The following is a 21575-nucleotide window of genomic DNA, read 5'->3' as shown; positions in this document are numbered from 1 at the left end:
CCCTCCATAATGTTTAGGAAAAAGACATTTATTTTTCCTTTATTTGCTCCTGTGCTTCACAGATTTAAATTTGGAAACAAACAATTCATATCTTATTAAAGTGCACATTCCAGATTTTATTAAAGGTTGTTTATGTATATTTTGGTTTGACCATATTAAAATTACAGCATTTTTTAATACATAGTTCCTCATTTCAGGGCATCATAATATTTGGGACATAGCAATGGTATACACTAAAGTAATCATGTTTAGTACTTTGTTGCATGTCTCTTGCATGCAGTGAATGCTTGAAGAGGTGCTGAGCATCCTCTCTGGTGATGCTCTGCCAGGCCTCTACTGCAGCCATCTTCAACTCCTGCTTGTTTTAGAGGCTTGCCCCCTTAAGTTTTCTCTTCAGCATATGGAAGCCATGCTCAATTAGATTTAGATCAGGTGACTGACTAGCCATTCAAAAGTCTTCCAGTTTTTAGCTTTGAAAAACTTCTTTCTTTCTTTAGCAGTATCTTTGGGATCAATTGTCTTGCTTTTGGATGAAGTGCCAACCAATGAGTTTGGAGACATTTGCTCGAACTTGAGCAAATAAGATGCTTCTTTCCACCTCAGAATTAATTTTGCCAATGGCATCAGTAGTTACACCATCAATGAAGATAAGTGCACCAATCCCTGAGGCAGCCATACATGCCCAAGCCATGACACCTCTACCAACATGTTTCTTCCTTGGCCTTCCAGTCCCTTTGTGATGACTGAGCTCACCAGTTCGCTCTTTCTTTTTAATGATGTTCCAAACAGTTTATTTTGGTCATCCTAATGTTTGGGCTATGTCTCTTACTGTTTTATTCTTGTTTTTCAGCCTCATAATGGCTTCTTTGCCTTTCATTGGCACAACACAGGTCCTCTTTTTGAAAAATGGCAACTACAGACTCCAAAGCTGATCAAAGGCTGAAAAGCAAGCCTAGCTCTCTTATACCTGCACCAATGAAGCAATTAACAAACCTGAGAAATTTCAGACACCTGTAAAGCAAAATATCCCAAACTATAGGGCAGCACAGTTAGCATAGCAGTTAGTGCAACATTTTTATAGCACCAGTGATCAGGACCGAGATTCAAATCTTGCATTGTCTGTAAGGTTGTTTGTCCTTTCTTCATGTGTCTTCATGGGTTTTCCCTGGAGGCTCCGGTTCTTCCCATCATTTGAAATGTGCCGGGGGTTGTGGGCTAATTGGGTGGCACTGGCTCGTGGGCCGAAATGGCTTGTTACCATGCTGCAGGTCTAAATTATGGTACCCTGAAATGAGGAAACTATGTATTAAAAAATGCTGTAATTTCTGTATGGTCAAACCAAAACATATACAAATAATAGAATTAAATCTGGAATGTGCAGTTTAATCACATATAAATTGTTTGATTACAAATGTAAAACTGTGGAGCACATGGGCAAATAAAGTAAAGAAGTGTCTTTGTCCCTAACATTATGGAGGGCACTCTATACATTAACTATTTGGCTGAGAATGTAGGTTGAATAATTAACAACTTTGCAGATGGCACCAAAATTGGTGGTACAGTGAAGAGCAAAGAAGGTTGTCAAAGATTACAACAGGATGTAGATCAATATCCCCTCTGACCTTGAGGAAGACTAGTGTAGAAATTTCAGGGTCCCTGGCTGATATATTCAAAATGTTCTTGTCCACAGGTGAGGTCCCAGAGGATTGAAAGGTAGTTTAAGTTATCCTATTATTTAAAAAAGGCTCCAAAAATAAACCAGGTAATTATAGGCTGGTAATATGGATATCAGTAGTGGGTAAATTATTGGAAGGAGTTCTGAGAGACAGTCATGGGTTGATAGGGCCTGAGTGTGTTTGGACCTTGTGTGCACACATAGTTCTCTGAAAATGGGAGCACAGGTAATCAGGATGGCAAGGAATGCATCTGGCAAGCTTACCTTCATTGGTTGAGGAATTGAGTACAGGAGATGGGGTGTAATATAGCTGTTAGAGATCCACAAAAGTGTGAGGCAATAGATAGAGTAGTCAGGACCTATTTCTCATGGCAGGAGAGTCTAAAACTAGAGGGCATAGGTTTAAGTGAGAATGAAGAGGTTTAAGAGAGTAGAACCATGGAACACTACAGCACAGAAACAGGCTCTACAGACCTTCAATCTGTGCCAAACTATTTTCTACTATCCCATTGACCTGCACCCAGACAATATCACTCCATACCCCTCCCAACCACGTACCTGTCCAGATTTTACTCAATTATCAAAATTGAGCCTGCATTTACCAATTCAACTGGCAGCTTATTCCACTCTCCCACCACTCTGCATAAAGAAGTTCTCCTGGATGTTTCCTGCAAACTTTTCCACCTTCACTCTTAAACCACATCTTCTAGTTTTTATCTCACCTAAACCTCAGAGCTTGCATTTACTCTGTCATAATCTGAGGAGTAAACTTTTCACACAAGGATTGTTGGTACCAGAGGTGATGCAACATTTAAGAAACATCTGAACTGATACTTGGGTGAGCAAAGCATAGTAGGAATTGAATTAATGCAAGCAAGTGGGATTAGTAATAGATAGGAATGGTGGGGGCATGGAGAGAGTATGTTGAAGTGTCTGTTTCTATGCTGTACAACTCTATAAGATGCCTCATCCTTCATCATAATAAACGTATCAGGTCTGCACAGTTTAAGTGAACTTTCAAATTGGTCACATGACTGTCTACTTATACAGCAAAACATTGTATCACTTTATTTCCAATAGGACAGCAAATAGAAAAACTTGTCCATTAGTTAGATTCAGATTTATTGTCAGAGTACATACATGACATCATATACACCTTGAGATTCTTTTTCCTGTGGGCTAGGCAGAATTAACACTTATTGGCAGTGCAAAAAAAAAAAAAAAAAAAATTACATGATGTTAATAGGAATTGATTGGATCTCCCTAATTTGCAATTGCAGTAGGGCCACAATTTCAGCAGCATTTTGAAGCAATGGTTTACTACAACATACATTTACTACTACAAGCAGGCCCAAGAATTACTACCTAGGCCCGCTAAGCTACTTCATAAGGTTATGATTTTTTAGCTTCACATTCCTCTCTACCTGCTGTAACCTTTCACTTCCTTATTTATCAAGAGTCTCACTACTTGTCTTATAAAGTCAAAGATTTTGTTTTAACTGCTCTTGAGGAAGAGAGTTCCAGATATGATCTTTTGACTAATTTCAGTCTTAAACAGATAAACATTTATTTTAAAACAATGAATCTAGTTCTAGATTCTCCCACAAAAGTGTATCACTTCACATCTTTACTGCCAAGACAAACTCAGAATCATATCTGTTTTAATTGTCTCTTTTCATTTTTATAAACTCTCAACAGATGCAAGCCTAGCCTCATAGTTAGGGTGGCTGTTCCAAAAGGAGGGCATGGTCATAGCTTACCATAAATTTCCAGTCTGTTTAAATAAAAAAAATATTTTTGAGAGGTTTAAACGGTATTGCAAAAACACTGTATACATATGGTAACATATGACCTCCTTTTGGAATAGCCACCCTACTCATAGGATAAATTCCCCTTGCATGCAATTGCAAATACTTTTAATACAATGTACCATTTTAGCCCTCATCCTCTGTAAAGATGCATATTAATATTGTAATATAATCAATGCCACATTGTATCTAAATCTTTCAACCTATATAAAGATTTTTTTTAGATCACATCTTCAAAATGCAATTGTTGGCACTATAAATTTAAGACACTAATTCTCAATCAATAGCACTGGCTAATTATCTGATTTTGGATAGCACTGAGGTATAATTTTTTTGGTTATGATCCACCTTTCTGCAATTCATTAATTCATTTTTTTTAATTACCGGGTACATTAAATAATAATGTGGTTCAGAAAATGAACTCTTTCCAGAAGACACTGCCAGATTTAGTAAATAAATGCAATACACTTAGAATAATGAGGGAAATATTGATTGGTGGTGATGCGGAGAGTGAATAAGCTTATCAAAGCTTACAGTGGGATATAGGCCAATTAGAAGAATGGGCAGAAAGATGGCAGATGGAGTTTAACACTGATAATTGTGAGGTGCTACATTTTGGTAGGACGGATCAGCAAAGGTCATACAAATTAAATGGTAGACAATCAAGGAGTGCAGTAGAACAAAGGGGATTTAGGAATTCTGGTACATAATTCCCTGAAAGTGGAGTCACGTACAGATAGGGTGGTGAAGAAAGCTTTTGGTATGTTGGCCTTCATAAATCAGAGTATTGAGTACAGGAGCTGGAATGTCATGTTGAAGTTGTATAGGGCATTGGGAAAGCCAAATTTGGAATATTGTGTGCAGTTTTGGTCACCAAATTATAGGAAAAATATCAACAAAATAGAGAGAATGCAGAGAAAATTTACAAGAATGTTGCCTGTGTTTCAGTGTTTGAGTTACAAGAAAAGGTTAAACTGGCTAGGACTTTAATCCCTGGAGCATAGCATAGAAGATTGAGAGGTGATTTGATAGAGGTATTTAAAATTATGAGGGGGACAGATAGAATAAATGTGGATAGGATTTTTCCATTGAGAGTGGGGGAAATTCAAACAAGAGGATATGGATTGAAATTGAAGGGACAAAAGTTTAGGGGAAACATGAGGGGGAATTTCTTCACTCAGAGGGTGGTGGGTATGTGGAATGAGTTTCTGGCCAAAGTGGTAGATGCGGGCCCGATTTTAATATTTAAGGATAAGTTGGATAGATATATGGACAAGAGAGGCATGGAAGGTTATGGGCTGGGTGCAGGTCAATGGGACTAGGTGGGAGAAGATGTTTGGCCGAACTGGCCTGTTTCTTTGCTGTAATTGTTATATGGTTATATAGGGAACTTACTGGTCTTGCTTTCTCTGCACCATACAGTGGAAATACTTTAAATCAATTAATCTATAAAAAACCTCTAATTCCAGATAGCTTTGCAAATTCCTATTAATGTGGGATTCTTTAAAAAGCAGTAACTAATAATTAGTATATTTCTCTGTCTATTATGAATCAAAAGACAAGGACCCACAAATGATGCTAACGATTCCTTTCCATTCTCAATTATTTTGCTCCTTGAAGACTACTGAACACACTGAACGATGAACAATTGGGAAATTGTTCCTTAATTTTTGAGGTAAATATCAAAGAATTTCTATAAATGAAAGACAGTGCATTCAGCATATGTATAATAGGGTCTGCAAGTTCCTTGATAAACAAAGCGTGCCAAGGCACAAGAGTTACAACGTCCTATTCACAAGTAATTTATTTTACTTTAGCATCCCCACTAGGCATGAGTCATGCATCTGTTAAACAAAAATCCTGCTTTTTTTCCCCTGAAACAAACACAATGAATTAATTGTTTTTTATTAAATTAGACTTCCTGTTACGTTGATTGCATTAAAAAATGGTCTGATGATACACTAGCCTTCTGAATTGAATGTGGAAGTTGTCATTTTATATCCTGAGGTGTGAAGCTATCAAATAGTGTGAGCATAGTCCAAAATGGTTCACATTTCAGTGCAGAAAATAAATATTTTCCATTGATTGAGGGTGACAAACTTGATGAAATTTTGTTTTCCCTTGTCTGATATTAATTGTAAGGAACAGAAGCACAAATAGGCCTTGGTGCATGCTCAACTGTGGAGCCAGGAGTGGAGAGGTGGTAGGTGGGATGGAGACTGTGAAGAACAGAGGGAGAAGGAATGGAAATTATAGGCCAGTGAGCCTCACATTTGTGGTAGGGAAGCTAATGTAGAAGATTTATGCACAGATTCATAAGCCAACGTGACTCTATATCTGGGAGGTTACATTTTATAAAATTGATTGTTTTTTTTTAAAGAATTGATAAAAGTGGTTGATGAGGGTAGGATAATGGGTGTTGTTCATATGGACATTGATAAGACATTTTGCAAGTTCAAAGTTCAGATTTATTATCAGAATACATACATAACATCACATACAACCCTGAGATTCTTTTTCCTGCAGACCAGATAGAATTTCAATAGTGCAAAAAACTGTACTCATAAAAAGATATGTATATAAAACAGAGAAATGTAAATAAAGTAAGGAATGCAAACAAACTGACTATGCAATACAGCAAATAAATATTCAATAATAAATAATGTGCTAAGTTTGAGTCATTAAATGCGTGTTTGAGTTTGTTGTTGGAGTCTGGTGGTAAAAGTCACGTGCCACCTCTACCTCTTTCTTGATAGCTGCAGTGAGAACAGATCACGTCCTGGGTGGTGTGGAGCCATGATGATTGCTGCTGCTTTCCAACAGCAGTGTTCCATGTAGATTTTCTTGATGGTGAGGAGAGTTTTGCCTGTGGTGTACTGGGCTGTATCCACTAACTTTCTGCTCAGAGGTTTTGGTGTCCCCATACCAAGCTGTAATGCAGATGATTAGCACATTTTCCACAACACATATGTAGAAATTTGCCAAGGTTTTCATGCCAAACCTCCACAAACTCCTGAGGATGTAGAGGGGCTGACATGTTTTCTTCAAGATGACATTCTTGCGTTTCGTCCAGGAAAAGTCCTCTGAAATAGTGACTCCCAGGAATTTAAATTTGCTCACCTCTCCACCTCTGGTCCCCCAATCATTACTGGATCATAAGCCTCTGGTTTTCTCCTTCTAAAGTCCAATCAGCTCCTTAGTTGTTCATAGCAAGATGATACAGAAAGTAAAGTTGCAAAGGTTCCATGATGAATTGATAGTTTGGATTTGGCTTGCATATAAAGCAAATCAGAGGGTAGTGGTGCAAGAATGTTATTCTGGATGTAGATCCATAACCGATGGTGTTTTGCAGGGATTGGTGTTGGGACCACTGTTACTTGTGACATTTTGAAATATTTATCTCTAATGAGAGAGGGGGGGGGGGAAGAGAGAGAGAGAGAGAGAGAGAGAGAGAGAGAGAGAGAGAGAGAGAGAGAGAGAGAGAGAGAGAGAGAGAGAGAGAGAGAGAGAGGAGGGCAGAAAACTCATGTGTCCAAAATTCATTGCCTTCCACCTTGAATATATTCAGTACTTGGAGATCTTCAAGGGAAACAGATTTTTCTTACTTTCAGTTTGAAATAGCCAACTGCTTATTTTGAATGAATTGCCCAGTTCCAGTGTCTCAATAAATAATAGAGCATTCCAGATGTTCATTGGTGAGATAACACTTGGAGTACTGTGTGCAGTTCTGGTAGTACGGGAATGATGCAGTTAAGTAGGGAAGGGCAGATAAGAAATTCACCAGTGTGCTACTGGAACTTGAGGGCAAGTTATAGGGAGAAGCTGGTTCTCAATTCCATGGAGTGAAGGAGGATGAGGGGTAAATTTATCAAGCTTTCCGATATCATGAAGGACATGGATAAGGAGAATGCTCACAGCTTTTTTCTCAGTGTACGTGATTCTTGAACTTTGCAGTCATGGGGTTAGGTGGCAGAGGGAGTGATTAAAAAATAATTGGAGGGGGAACTTTTCCAAGTCAGAAGGTAGTCTGCATCTAAACATGCTGTTAAATGAAGACAATAGAAGCACATACTTTTTTTTTACTTTCAAAAGATATTTGGACAGATATATGGATGGAAAGGGTTTCAAAAACTATGATCCAAATGCACACCAATGGGACTAGCCACGAATGCCAACTTGTTCATCATGGATGAGTTGGGCTGAAGGGCTCTATGAATCTACAACTCTGTCAATCTTCCTCAGAACCTCTCAACAAGCTCATCTCTTCATAAGTAGAAACATTCTTGCTGTTTTCACAATCTTCTTCAGATAATCTCTCAGACCCAGTCCTTTCATCTTCTTCTCACTCGTGTATCCTTACAGTTCTGCATACACCCTCATCTGAGACAGCACCAAATATCATAACAAACTGCTAATGCACAATAAATGATTGAAGTAATCCATACAAATGTGCTGATGAATTCTGGGCCAATCCAACAAATAATTGTGTTGTGACAAAATCAGTTGTGGAAGATAATCCAATAATACCTGCTGTTGACAAGACTTTCCATTGAACAGTTAGACTGTTTTGTGTGATAAGTCATTGAAAGTGCGAGAAGATAATGACACATCAAGGAAATGGGGGTGACTGTGCCAATCAGTAATTTACCTTCTTCACTAGACCATGGGATTGTGAAATTAATACAATGAGAAGAAAATGTAAACTGGATTTCAATGGATTCAAAGACAAAAATTGCACAAATACAGAAATCAGGAGATGAAGGGTAAATTGATCAGGAAAAATAAAGACAATATTTTCATTTAAATACAGCAACAATTCTTAAAGAATAGAATAGTTATCTTTGAGGGATGGTAAAGTTTCCTGGCAGAACGATCAAATGTAACATTTAAAAAAAAATACACACACCAAAATCAACAAGACTAAACCTTTATCAAAGAATTGCAGAATAAATTTGTTTTCAAAATAACTTGGATAAACTTGTATACAAATCACTGAATGCCAGCATGCAATAGCAGCAGGCAATTCGAGGGCCAAAAAGTTGGTGTTGTATAATCAGTGGGTATGAGTCCAGGATTAAGGAAGTCTTATCACAAGGAAACATTGGACAACATTTTTTTCTCAAAAGGTTTGCTTCCTGATAAAAACTGGAGATTATGATAGAAAATTTTAAGATGAACACAAAGATAATTTCAGATTTGCTGTATCATGTAAGAAGTTGGAGAAGAAATAAATTAACTTTTATTGAATGTAACATGTTTAATCACATAATGATGCAGACATATTAGAACCATAGAACACTTCAGCACAAAAACAGATCTCTTCGGCCCTTCTAATTTGTGCTGAACCCTTTTTTTGCCTAGTCTCACTGACCTGAACCCAATCCATAGCCCTCCGATCCATGTACCTGTCCAAATTCTCTTAAATGTCAAAATTGACCCCCCATTCACCACTTCAGCTGGAAGTTCGTTCTGCACCTCCACTACTCTCTGCGTGAAGAAGGACCTCCTCATGTTCCCCCTAAACATTTCCCCTTTCGCTCTTAACTCATGTTCTCTGGTTTGTATCTCACCTACCCTCAATGGAAAGAGCCTATCTATATTTACTCTATCCCACTCATAATTTTAAATAGTTCCATCAAATCTCCCCTCATTCTTCTTCATTCCAGAGAATAGAGTCCTAACCTGTTTAACCTCTCCCTGTAACTCAGTTCTTGAAGTCTGGGCAACACCCAGTAAATCTTCTCTGCACTCTTTCTATCTTATTGGTATTTTCCTGTAGCCATGTAACCAAAACTACTCCAAATTTGGCCTCATCAATGTCTTATACAACTTTAACATAACATCCCATCTCCTATACTCAGTACTTTGATTCATGAAGGCCAATACGCCAAAAGTTCACTTTACAACCCTATTCACTTGTGACACCACTTTCAGGGAATTACGTATCTGTATTCCCAAATCCCTCTGTTCTACTGCAGTCCTCAGTACCCTACCATTTACCGTGTACGTCCCTCCTAGGTTTGTCCTTCCAAAATGCAACACCTCATACTTGTCTGCATTAAATTCCATCTGCCATTTTTTAGCCCATTTTTCCAGCTGGTCCAGATCCCACTTCAAGCTTTGAAAACCTTCTTCACTGTCCACAACACCTCCAATCTTAGTGTCACTGAGAAACGGTTAATCTCCTCACAGACCAACGAGCGATCATATTCATGTTTAATAATAACCAAAGGGGCAAAATCAAAAATGATAAGATCCTCAGGTGGAGAATTGAACTTACTAACTTAACTAATGGAGGATATGAAGAACAGCTCCAAATAACTGAAAAGAAGTGTAGACATATCAGGATTGAGCCTTGGATAGATAACAGATTTGTGCAAACATCACAAGGCTCAGAAAGATGAGTCTTCAGAACAATTTCATCATTGAGGTGCGAAAACAATCAGGGCACCACAATAATTTATCAGCAAACTCTTAATAAGTCAGATAGTTCTGAGAAGAAAACTATAAAGTATACACTGAGAGGGGTTAAGAACTTTCAAGTGCAGTGTCAGTTGGTTTGAACAATTGTGGAATTGAGCCACCACTCAGTAAATTGACCACTTAACTCTGAGCTGTATTGTGATTACATATCTTTTTCCTTGTGGCAGGAAGTGTATTTATAGCATGAATTTCAATACATTTGTTTCTCCTGATCAAATATAATTCATTCACAACATCCATTGCATTTCCATGGTGAGACACAAAGCAAACAGCCAAGTGACAAAATTCAGATACATATGCCCATATTCTCTCTCTCTCTTGCTCTCTTTAGAATAATGTTACCTTCTATTTCCAGTTATGTCTTTCTCTAGATGCTTGACAAGAAGTTTGGCAGTTGCTGATACTCATGCAGTAAATGTCTTGACTCTGAGCTCCTAGTATGTTGTCAAATTTGTCAGTGATGGTTTTAATTTCTAGTAACACGATATTCATAAATTCATAGAGGTGTACAGCATAGAAACAGGCTCTTTGGCCCAATGTCCATGCCAACTAAGGGACTTCTGAGCTAGATATGATGATAACAGTGTTCCACATTTGGTAGTTGAGTCACCAAATAAACCAGGCAGCTCCTTGCCTTTTCCTAAGAAAAATAAGAGATAATGATTTATTATAATTTTTGGAACAGTTTCAGCTTTTTAGTCAGAAAATAACCTTTACAGAATTAAGTAAATAGGAATGGCCTAATTATTGTTTAATGGAAGAGCATAAAGCAGATGAGTGGAGATTGATTAGTGTAAACTTCCCAGTTAAGCCTCTATGATTCATCTGTCATTCTCTTTGTGATTTAGCCAGAGCAAGGAGATGATAATTAAATTCAATAAATTTGTTTAAGCAGAAATAGAAAAACAGCCAAGATCAACTTTGTGAGGTGCCTGAGGAGATTTGGTAGGTCACCGTAAACTCTCAAAAACTTCTACAGGTGTACCATGGAGAGCATTCTGGCTGGTTGCATCACTGCTTGGAATGGAGACACCAACTCTGAGGACAAGAATAAACTCCAGAGGGTTGTTAACTCGGCCTGCAACATCACAGGCATAACACTTCATTCCATCGAGGGCATCTACATGAGGCAGTTACTTAAAAAAATGCAAGCAGCTTCTATCCTCAAAGATCCCCACCACTCAGGCCATCCCCTCTTCACTGTACTGCCATCGGGAACTTAAAGACAAGCACTTTACAGCACAAGGACAGCTTCTTTCTCACTGCCATCAGATTCCTGAATAATCAATGAACCAAAGACACTGCCTTATTTTTTGCACATTATTATTATTATATTTTTATAGTAATGTTGTAAGATGGTTACAATATGTACTTTTGCAGATGCTGCCATAAAACACCGAATTCCATGACTTGTTCATGACAATAAATCCTGATTCTGAATGCAATCACTGTGTTTCAATACTTGATATTCAATATTTAACATTATAGATATAAAAATCAAGGGAACATAACATTGAGTTTAACATGGTTAACATTGAGTTTATCAGGAAAACATACAACAATGTTAGAATAAAAAACAGTATGCATGCATTTGATATATATGTATATATTTCATGTAATAGAGAAGGGTTCAGAGAGCTCATTGCTGTATCTGACCCGACCTTGTTGGTTTTCGTGCAGTTGGATAATCATGTTGAGGAACTTTGGGGGACATCCGATGCGCTCTAGTATTTGCCAAAGCCCTTTCCTGCATGGTCACGTCTCCAGAATGGAGGACCATCGCCTTCCCAAGATCGTATTATATGGCGAGCTCTCCACTGGCCACCGTGACAGAGGTGCACCAAAGAAAAGGTACAAGGACTGCCTAAAGAAATCTCTTGGTGCCTGCCACATTGACCACCGCCAGTGGGCTGATAACGCCTCAAACCGTGCATCTTGGCGCCTCACAGTTTGGCGGGCAGCAGCCTCCTTTGAAGAAGACCGCAGAGCCCACCTCACTGACAAAAGGCAAAGGAGGAAAAACCCAACACCCAACCCCAACCAACCAATTTTCCCTTGCAACCGCTGCAATCGTGTCTGCCTGTCCCGCATCGGACTGGTCAGCCACAAACGAGCCTGCAGCTGACGTGGACTTTATACCCCCTCCATAAATCTTCGTCCGCGAAGCCAAGCCAAAGAAAGAAAGATATATTTCATGTACAAGAAAGTGGCTTGATAAAAAATAAATAAAATGCAAAATACACTTCATTGAAGGCTACAAACTTTGCTCGCCAACACTTGAAATTTAAAGTTTAAAAAAAACAGTAAATTGACAAAACTTAGCTATTTCACCGACTATATTACTGACATTCTTATTTTTCTTTGGCTTGGCTTCGCGGACGAAGAATTATGGAGGGGTATGTCCACGTCTGCTGCAGGCTCGTTGATGACTGACAAGTCCGATGTGGAACAGGCAGGCACGGTTGCAGTGGTTGCAAGGGAAAATTGGTTGGTTGGGGTTGGGTGTTGGGTTTTTCCTCCTTTGTCTTTTGTCAGTGAAGTGGGCTCTGCGGTCTTCTTCAAAGGAGGTTGCTGCCCGCCGAACTGTGAAGTGCCAAGATGCATGGTTGGAGGCGAGATCAGCCCACTGGCGGTGGTCAATGTGGCAGGCACCAAGAGATTTCTTTAAGCACTTCTTGTACCTCTTCTTTGCTGCACCTTCACTGCTGCAATAATTATAACGGCTTCTTGAGTAATCCCAGCAAATCAATCTCTAACAAACATATGCAAAAATATAAAGAAATCAGTTGTCAATAACTTTGGTTCACAGAAGGTCAAATTTACTTTTTATTTTTTATGCAGGCAATGGTTATTATGTAATTTTTCAAGATTACTTATACTTTTTTTTGTTTGTTTCCTGATTATTAGCAAACCAGGTGGAGAGCCAAACTAGGGACCACAGTGGATGATTGCTGGCATTTTAAAATAATGGGAGCATGGAACTTGGGGTCTGGTGTAGTGGAAGGAAACACTCCTGCTTCTCCTCATCCATGTTAAAAAGTATTGTTCCTGGACCCCTGAGCATTGCCATTGCATTCAAATAATTTCTAGGCATAAAGAATTAAGATTCAATTAAATGTAAATACTATGGACCCCCATTGTAAACAGTGGATTACCGGAATATTTCCTGGACCTCCAGTGATTACATCAAATATGGTCTTGTCTGCAGCAGCCGAAGGTCAGGATTTGTAGAACTATCAATTTAAGAAACAACTCCCACACCACCAGCCTCTCACCTTGGGGATTGAAAACCTACCTAATAGTTTCATCATCTGAATTTTTAGTTAATTTTCCTTCAAAATCTGATATATTGTACAAGGAGAAAGAATTTATCATCACCAATATTATCTTGTCCCAAAAGAGATCAAAAAGCAGCAGTGATATCAAGTTCTCTTTCTTAGCAAGGACCATTCACTCTTCAAGCAGACACAGTGAGCTGATGGAAACTTGTAGGATTCAAACAGGGAATGTAAAGGACTTGAAGAGCAGTAACTTTAGATTGACTCATTGCTAAAGAGATTATAACACTGAAAGCAATGGCATTGGCATCTTCCGATAAGCTGCTGTTGCTGGGAGACTTTAATGGTCAGGTTGGCAAGGAGTCCACTATGTGGCCTGGTGTGATCGGACGCCAAGGGATTGGCAACGGTAACGGTAACAGTCTACTGCTTCTCTCGATGTGCACAGAATTCAAACTGTGCATTACTAACAGTGTTCAGATTGCCAAACTAGCTCAAATGCACATGGATGCATCCACAATCTAAAAGCTGACATCTCATTGGCTACGTCATCTCCCAATAACAAAACATTTCTGATGTTCATATCACCAGAGTTAAGCATGGGGCTGAGTGCTCAACTGATCATCAAATGGTGTGGTCGGATCTATGTTTATCAATCAAACCTCTATGCAGACTGATTGGTGCCAAACCACCCAAAAAGCTGAATACCATCAAATTGAAACACCGTGAGTGTGCTGATGCCCTGAAATCCTCCATGGAAACTGTGCTAAGTAGACTGGTTGATGATATTACTGAGCATGGAATGCATTCAAAGAAATGGTCGACAGCACTGCCCCTGATACCTTGGGGAAAGTCAAATGCAAGCATCAGGACTGGTTTGATGTGAACGACCAATCTGTGTAAAACATTTTAAGAGCTAAGGCTGTTGCACACCAAATTCTTCTTCAACATCCAAACTCAAGTTCCAAAAAACGTGCCTTTTTGAGTGCAAAAATCAACTTTGCAGAGGCAGCTCAGTGCTATGAAAGTCCAGTGGTGGGTGAACAATGCCACGGAGTTACAAGCCTTCACTGATTGTAATTACTCAAGAAGCTTGTATAAAGTAATCAAGGTTGTACATAGTCCATCAAATCAAGGTACCTCACAAATCCTTCTTCACTGAGAAGTCAGAGCATATGAAAAGATACCAAGAACACTTCTACGAGCTGTTGAATAGACCTGGAAGCATCACTGATAAAGCACTGGGCAGAGTACACCCTTGACCAATATTGTTCAAGTTAGATGCTCCCCCTACTCTTCACGGGGTCATCAAAGCCATCAAACAGCTAAAACCAAACAAAGCACCAGGGCTTGTCAGTATTGCAGCCAAGATCCACCAGTATGGTGGTAGCACACTGACATCATGCCTGCACCAGCTGTTCACAAAGTTGTGGGGAGCTGAAGAACTATCACAAGACTTCAAAGACACATAAACTATTATCATCTACAAGAACAAGGGAGTCAACAATTATCATGGCATCTCTATTCTGACTGTTGTGGGAAAATGCCTTGCAAACATCCTTCCAGAAAGCCAGTGTGGTTTTTGAACAGGCCATAGTAAAGTGGATATGATCTTCTCACTGAGCTAGCTTAAAGAGAAATGTGTTGAGCAGCAGAGAAGTCTCGAGGTCACATTTGTTGATCTAACCAAAGCATTTGACACTGTTGGTAGAGATGGCCTGTGGAAGCTCTTATGAAAACTCGGTTGCCCCCCCACCCCACACCTAACCAACATCATCCATCAGTTCCATGAAGGTATGGAAGGCCACATCAATATGTGTGGTGAGTTGTCAGACCCATTTTCCATCAGCAAAAGCGTAACACATGGTTGTGTTTTGGCTCCGACTATATTTGGACTATTCTTCACTGCTGTTCTTCAGGATGCCACATCAGACCTGATTGGGGATCTTTCTACAAACGAGGGCTGATGGCGGGTTCCTCAACCTCGCAAGACTTAGAACTAAAACATAAGTCAAGGACACTGGCGCATGAGTTACAGTTTGCTGATGTCTGTGCACTGGTTCCCGACTCCTTTGAAGACTTACAAGAGATTACCAGTCACTTTGCCAGTGCTGCCAAGAGCTACAGATTGACAATCAGCCTGAAGAAGACAGAAGTTTTGGACCAACCGGCCCCTGGCTCAAGCTACGAAGAACCAACTGTCCTCATTGATGACACTCAACTCAGTGCTGCCAACAACTTTTTCTCCCTGGCAGCACAATAACATCCTCAGCTTCTCTAGATGTAGAGATTGAGTCAAGGACCAGAAAGGCCTGCTTTGCCTTTGGTCAGCTGAAAGACTGGGTTTGGTCACAGAACATTAGGTTGGTCACCTGGTGACTAGGGCTGTTGCTATCTGGCTGTGAGACATGGTGCCCATATCAGAATCACTTACATCAGCTTGGCCAATTGTAGCAGCATCACTTACATTCTCTGATGAAGATCATCTGGCAAGACAAGGTCTCCAATATTGAGGTCATTTCTTGAACTGGAATACCAACACTTTCATCCTTGGTGATGTCAGCCCAACTGTGCTGGACAAGACAGGCTGTCAGATTGCCTGATGGAAGACTGCCCAAGGATCTTGTACGGCCAAATGTCCAGTGGTACCTGAAAACAAGGAAGCCAGCGATATGGCACAAGTAGGTTCTGCACAGGAGCCTCAAGGAAGCTGACATTGCCCTATCAACATAGGAGAATCTGGCTCAAGATTACTCACAGTGGAGGGCCACCATCAGAAAATGCTCTGAGAACAAGCTCAAAGAGGCAACAGATGAAGGGCACAGGAAGCACCACAACAGAGCTTCTGGCCCTGCTGCCCCTCCAGGCCTCAACTGCGAAGTATGTGACAAGCAGTGTCTGTCAGGGATTGGCCTATATAGCCATTCCAGGATGCACATATACTGACTGAAAGGAAGCACCATCATCCTGCAGGATGGATAACCAGAAGAAGAAGAAGATTATAAATCAGAAAACAATAATTAATGCTGCATAACCAGAATTACACCATCTAAAATTGTATTCCTAGATTTTAGGCCAAGAGTTTTTTTTTTCAAGTTTTCATGCTATTTAGGGGATGAAATTGAGAAGCCATTTCTGTTGGCTGGACCATTAAAGATGAGAGAATGAAATTGAAAGTGAGAGTTATATCCACATAAATGACATTGATAGCATCTCTACAATCAAATATTGGTCAGATATTATTTCCTTTCTGCAAATGACAATTAATGATAGCTCACATGTCAAATAATCGGTGATTGTTGGATTTTGATAACAAAAAGCTAAGAAAGCACGAACAGCAAAGGTGGGCCAAAAATTAGCCATGACTGAAGGTAGAATAGGCTTCAGGAGATAAATGGCCTGTTCTTGTTGCTTTGTAGTTTGGATTTATTATTTAAGATGGGGTTTTTTTTTTCCTGATTTTGTACATTCCCATTCTACATAGAAAGTTTCTGGCATTCATAGCAGGACCAGCTTTTTGATGAAAGATCAGAACCTAAAACATTGTTTCCCTCTCCACTGTTGCAGCCTGACTTGCTGTGCATTTCCAGCAGTGTCTGTTTTTATTTCAAACTTACAGACTTAGAAGTACTTTGACTTTCTTTTGGATCACTTCCCTCCTGTGGAAAAATGCCACGCCATCAATAAGGTGGATATTAACTCCAAAGGCACGAGAACAGAGTCAAATCATACTGGAGGAACACAATTAACAGTCTTGTCAAGTTCACAAGTATTTAAATAGAAGACAACCAAAATAAAACTCTTTAAAAGTATGTATTACTTGAATTACTTGAAATATTATTCTTCAAGAACGTGCCAATCTTTTTGGTTGAGTTCACCACTTCACTGTGAAGGAATTAAATTTAAAAGCCATAGTTGGCTAAGTACAGATTTCCTCCCAATTTGTTCAGCTACACATTCTGTCTAACATTTAATTAGATCATGCTGAGAAATGGCAGAAATCTTGCATGGTTAATAATGATGCATATATTTAAAATGACATTTTAAAATCAGATTTTGATTAACTTCCAACTGGAAATTATAAATACATGTTAACTTTATGGGACATAAAGCATCCTAAGATTAAAAACTAATTGGAAAATGCTCAAAAATATTGATAACTTAAAAAATATATTGATAAAATTGTTTCATTTGTATTTATGTTCCAAAGAAATAAAAACTGCTTGGTTATTGCTGAAATAAGGATGTAACTGACTAATATCCAAGGAGAAAATTAAACATTCAAACAAAGCAAAAAAGAACAATTGAGTCTTATTTCTCATTGATATTATGACTAAAGGCTGAATAGATAAGAACTGGAAATGTCTCTGTAATATACAATGGCTGTGAAAGAAGCAGGTACAATTATGTTCTGTGATCTCTACCACAAAGAGAACATGGACAACAGGCATGTGGAATCACATCCAGGTCACACTCCTTCTTGACTTGGAAATCAATTGCTGTTCTTCATTGTTGTTGGATCTAAATCCTGGAACTCTCTGCACAATTGTACAGACAAGTTGTCCCATTAACAATCACAAAAGACAAGCATAAATCCTGTGATGGTAGTTCTGGAATTTAAATTCAATTGGTAATTGGAAATTAAACAAAAAAAAGTCAATCATAAGATCTGATGGCTAGGCTGGGAAATATTATTGCTCCATCCCACAGGCTGTGAGAATGACAAGCAGTATCTTGTAAATGAGTAAATTATCCCAAAATGTTTATATATTTTTATTTTAAATTATATATTATGTATGTGTGTGCACGCATGTATGTATAAAATTATTATGTACTGTGTATTGTGTATGTGTATACACTGTGGTCCAGTAAAATGCTGTTTTGTTGGGTTGTGTATTTATATACAAAATCAAATTAATATAAACTTGAACTTTAGAAAAAAAGATCTGATTGAGCAGATTAGCCACCATTGATGTAGGCTTTGGATGCTGCAAAGATGCTCCTTGTCCAGTATATATTTTATAAGGTCTTCCTCCCAAACTCTGGGGACTGGTATCTAAATTAGGAGAGCTGATCCACAGACCAAATATGCAATTGCCTGATAGGAGTCAATACTTTACAGATTCCTCTTTCACGGACACATCCAGACCAATGGTAGGAAAGCCCATAAGTGTACATCCAGGAAGTATCATGTCACCTTGCCAAACATAGGCAAGAAAACCTACATACGATAATCACCTTTTGTCTCTCCTTTTAATTCTTATTTCTTCATATTGAATTATACTTGAAATAAGAAATGAAAGATAAACCGCCATAGATTACATTTCACCATACTAAACTGCACTCGTGTTTATCCACATTAAAGGACACTTGAGTCTGCTGTATTGAGTGAATCATCTCCGGTTCACCATCAACGACATACATATATGAAGTGTGATGGGATATTCTTTAGTTGCCTGGAAAATCAATGCTCCAACAGCACTCAAGCACCTTATCAAAACTCTATTCCTGTGGTTCTTTTACTCACCAGGACTATTTCCTGAACTATTTTTACTTAATGGATCTTGATTGCTTGCAGTCCTTTTAAGCTCATCCAATGTGCAATGCACAAGTTTGTATAAATCACAGTCTGAAGCAGCATATGAACACATATCCTCAAAATAACCGAAGCCTTAGTCCAGTACCTGACTTAACAGGCACCCATACCAATGAGATAGGGAAACAGCAGTGTGTACCACATGATATTATCAAGAAATACAGTTGTTAAAAGCAAAGAAGGTAAAATTGTTCAAAATCTACTGGGCACACTGATATAATCACACAACTCAAAACTAGGGTCCTTTCTGGCTGCACAAAAAGTGCAGTTAGTATTTTTAGAAGAGTTCACATCCTGGAGCTTTAGTATCACATTCCATGAAATTAATTCCTTTACAGTATCAAGCAGGCCTTTGAAAAGTGCTGAGCCGGTTTCTTGGACTTCCTAAACAGTTCATTCGATCCAGAGTTGGTTTCAATGTTGACAACGTAAATATTCCATTTACAATTTAAATATTTCAGAAAGATCAAAAATATAAATAGACATTGCCGATGCCACATGACTCATCTATTTCACTCAATCATGCAAATTCCTTTCAGAGCCTTTTAAATTAGAAGTGCCTCCACTTTCCAACCAAAAGATCCTCTTCATGGTATCATCATTTTTTGGAAGAAAGTCTCATTATGTCATTCCTGTATTTCTTTTTTCTCAGTTTATGATGATAATCCCTCATCTTGAAATGATTTCAAATTATGGTCTGCATCCATCTTTTTTTCCTACTTATTTGGCAACTTAATTTTCTCAGCAAGGGATCCTTTCTCATTGACCTCTTTTGAAGTGATAGAATCCAAGATTGAAGTGTTCATCTGACTATAAAAACATTCTGCTTGGGACAGGGTTCTGCAACAGTGAAGACCACATATGTTGAAATATTATCCCACTCCATGAGGTGCAACATGACTTAAAAATAAATCTCAAATTCCAGGATTTTCCTTGATAATCATAAATATAATACCCATTTTTGTAAAGATATGTTAATTAACTGTTATGTAACATAGATACCAGGAGTAAATCATACAGTACTTCATACCTACTGCACCATTCCAGAAGATCATGTCTGATCTGATCATTGGGCCTCAACTCCATGACCTGCCTGAGCACAATTTAATGGCATCCAGATTTCTCTGGTGTCGTACCCCCTCCATAAATCTTCGTCCGTGAAGCCAAGCCAAAGAAAAGAAAAAGAAGATTAAAATATTGAAGTTCAAGATCAAGTTTATTATCAGCCAGTTGTACAAGGACAACTTGACGAAGCATTTTACAGTCTTCAATTCAAAAACATGCAAACACACATACAAATAAATGATGCATATGTAGCATGTATATACATAAAAAAATAAATATTGTTAAATAAACTGCAGTGTCTTGGAAGGTTTGTATGAGAAATTCATCAGTTGTTCAGCAATCTCATTGACAATGGGAGAAATTGTTTCTCAGCATGGTGGTTTTGGCTCTGTTACTCCTGTATCTCTTACCTGATAGGAATAGCTGGAAGATGCTGCGGGCGGAGTGATAGGGGCCTTTAACAATTTTGCGAGCTCTCTTCAAACAATGATCTCTACAGATCACATCAAAGGTTGGGGGGGGGGGGGGGGGGAGAGCGGCGTGGGGAGGAGACCCCAGTGATCTTCTCTGCCGCACTTTTGGACCTTTGGATTGCTCTCCAATCCAGTGCCCTACAGCAACCATACCACATTGTGATGCAGCCAGGCAGGATGATCTCAAGAGCTCCTGTCAAAAGTTGACAGGATGGTGATGGGTACCCTTGCCCGTCTCAATCTGCTCAGGAAATCCAGTCACTGTTTTATTTTCTTGACAAGTGAGGAAATGCTGTGTCCAAGATAGGTAATTTCTTAGGTGAACTCTGATGAACTCAGTGCTCTCTACTCTGTCCACTACCAAGCTGTTAATGTGTACTGAAATCCACAATCACTTCCTTTGTCTTGTCCACGTTGAGACTCTGATTGTCATTCTTCCACCATTTCATGAGGTTTTCCACCCTTACTCTGTAATGCGACTCATTATTGTTGCCGATGAGGTCAATTACTGTTGTGTCACCTGCGAATTTGGTGACACTGTTGGAGCTGGACATGCACTACAGTCGTGGGTCAGTAGCATGAAAAGGAGCTGGCTGAATCCAGTTACAGAGGGGGATGTTGAGTCCCAGCAAGGACAACTTCTCCATATCCTTTTGGGAAATGATTGTATTAAATACTGAGGTGGTCTTAATTTTTAAAATTTAGACATACATCACAGTAACAGGCCATTTCAACCCACATGTCCATTCTGCCTAATTTACACCCAATTAACCTACACCCCGGGTACGTTTTGAACAGTGGTAGGAAACCGGAGCCCCAGGGAAAACCACACCACGCAGGGAGAACATATAAACTCTTTACAGATAGCACAGTATTCAAACTCCAGTCCCAATTGCTGGTTCTGTAAAGGTGTTGCACTAACTACTACGTCAACTGAACTGGTCAATGAACAGCAGCCTGGCATATGAGGCATCATTCTCCAGGTCGGTCAGGACCCAGTGGAGGCTCAAGGCTATAGCATTATCAGTGGAATAGTTTCATTTGTAGGTGAATTGAAATGGATCTAGTGTCTGGGATGTGTGGTTTGATGTGTTCCATCACCAGATACTTGAAGTATTTCATAATGCCGGAGGTCTGTGCCACAGGTCATTGAGGCCTGATACTGTCACCTTCTTTAGTACCGGTATTATGGTGGCT

The 21575-nt window shown here is 39.1% G+C and overlaps 1 protein-coding gene across 1 annotated transcript in view; it reads right to left on the bottom strand.

Annotated features, from left to right (window-relative positions):
* The window catches only part of veph1 (ventricular zone expressed PH domain-containing 1), a 175587-nt gene that overhangs the window by 57807 nt on the left and 96205 nt on the right, over positions 1–21575 (bottom strand). Inside the window, 4 exon segments of the mRNA XM_069899101.1 lie at positions 3436–3449; positions 10309–10368; positions 10370–10439; positions 10525–10606. Coding sequence (XP_069755202.1) covers positions 3436–3449; positions 10309–10368; positions 10370–10439; positions 10525–10606 — 226 coding nt within the window.

This window comes from Narcine bancroftii, chromosome 9 (genome assembly GCF_036971445.1).
Source record: "Narcine bancroftii isolate sNarBan1 chromosome 9, sNarBan1.hap1, whole genome shotgun sequence".
Classification (NCBI taxonomy): Eukaryota; Metazoa; Chordata; class Chondrichthyes; order Torpediniformes; family Narcinidae; genus Narcine; species Narcine bancroftii.
The sequence above is the reverse complement of the archived record's forward strand: the minus strand, read 5'-3'. Positions and strand labels throughout refer to the sequence as shown.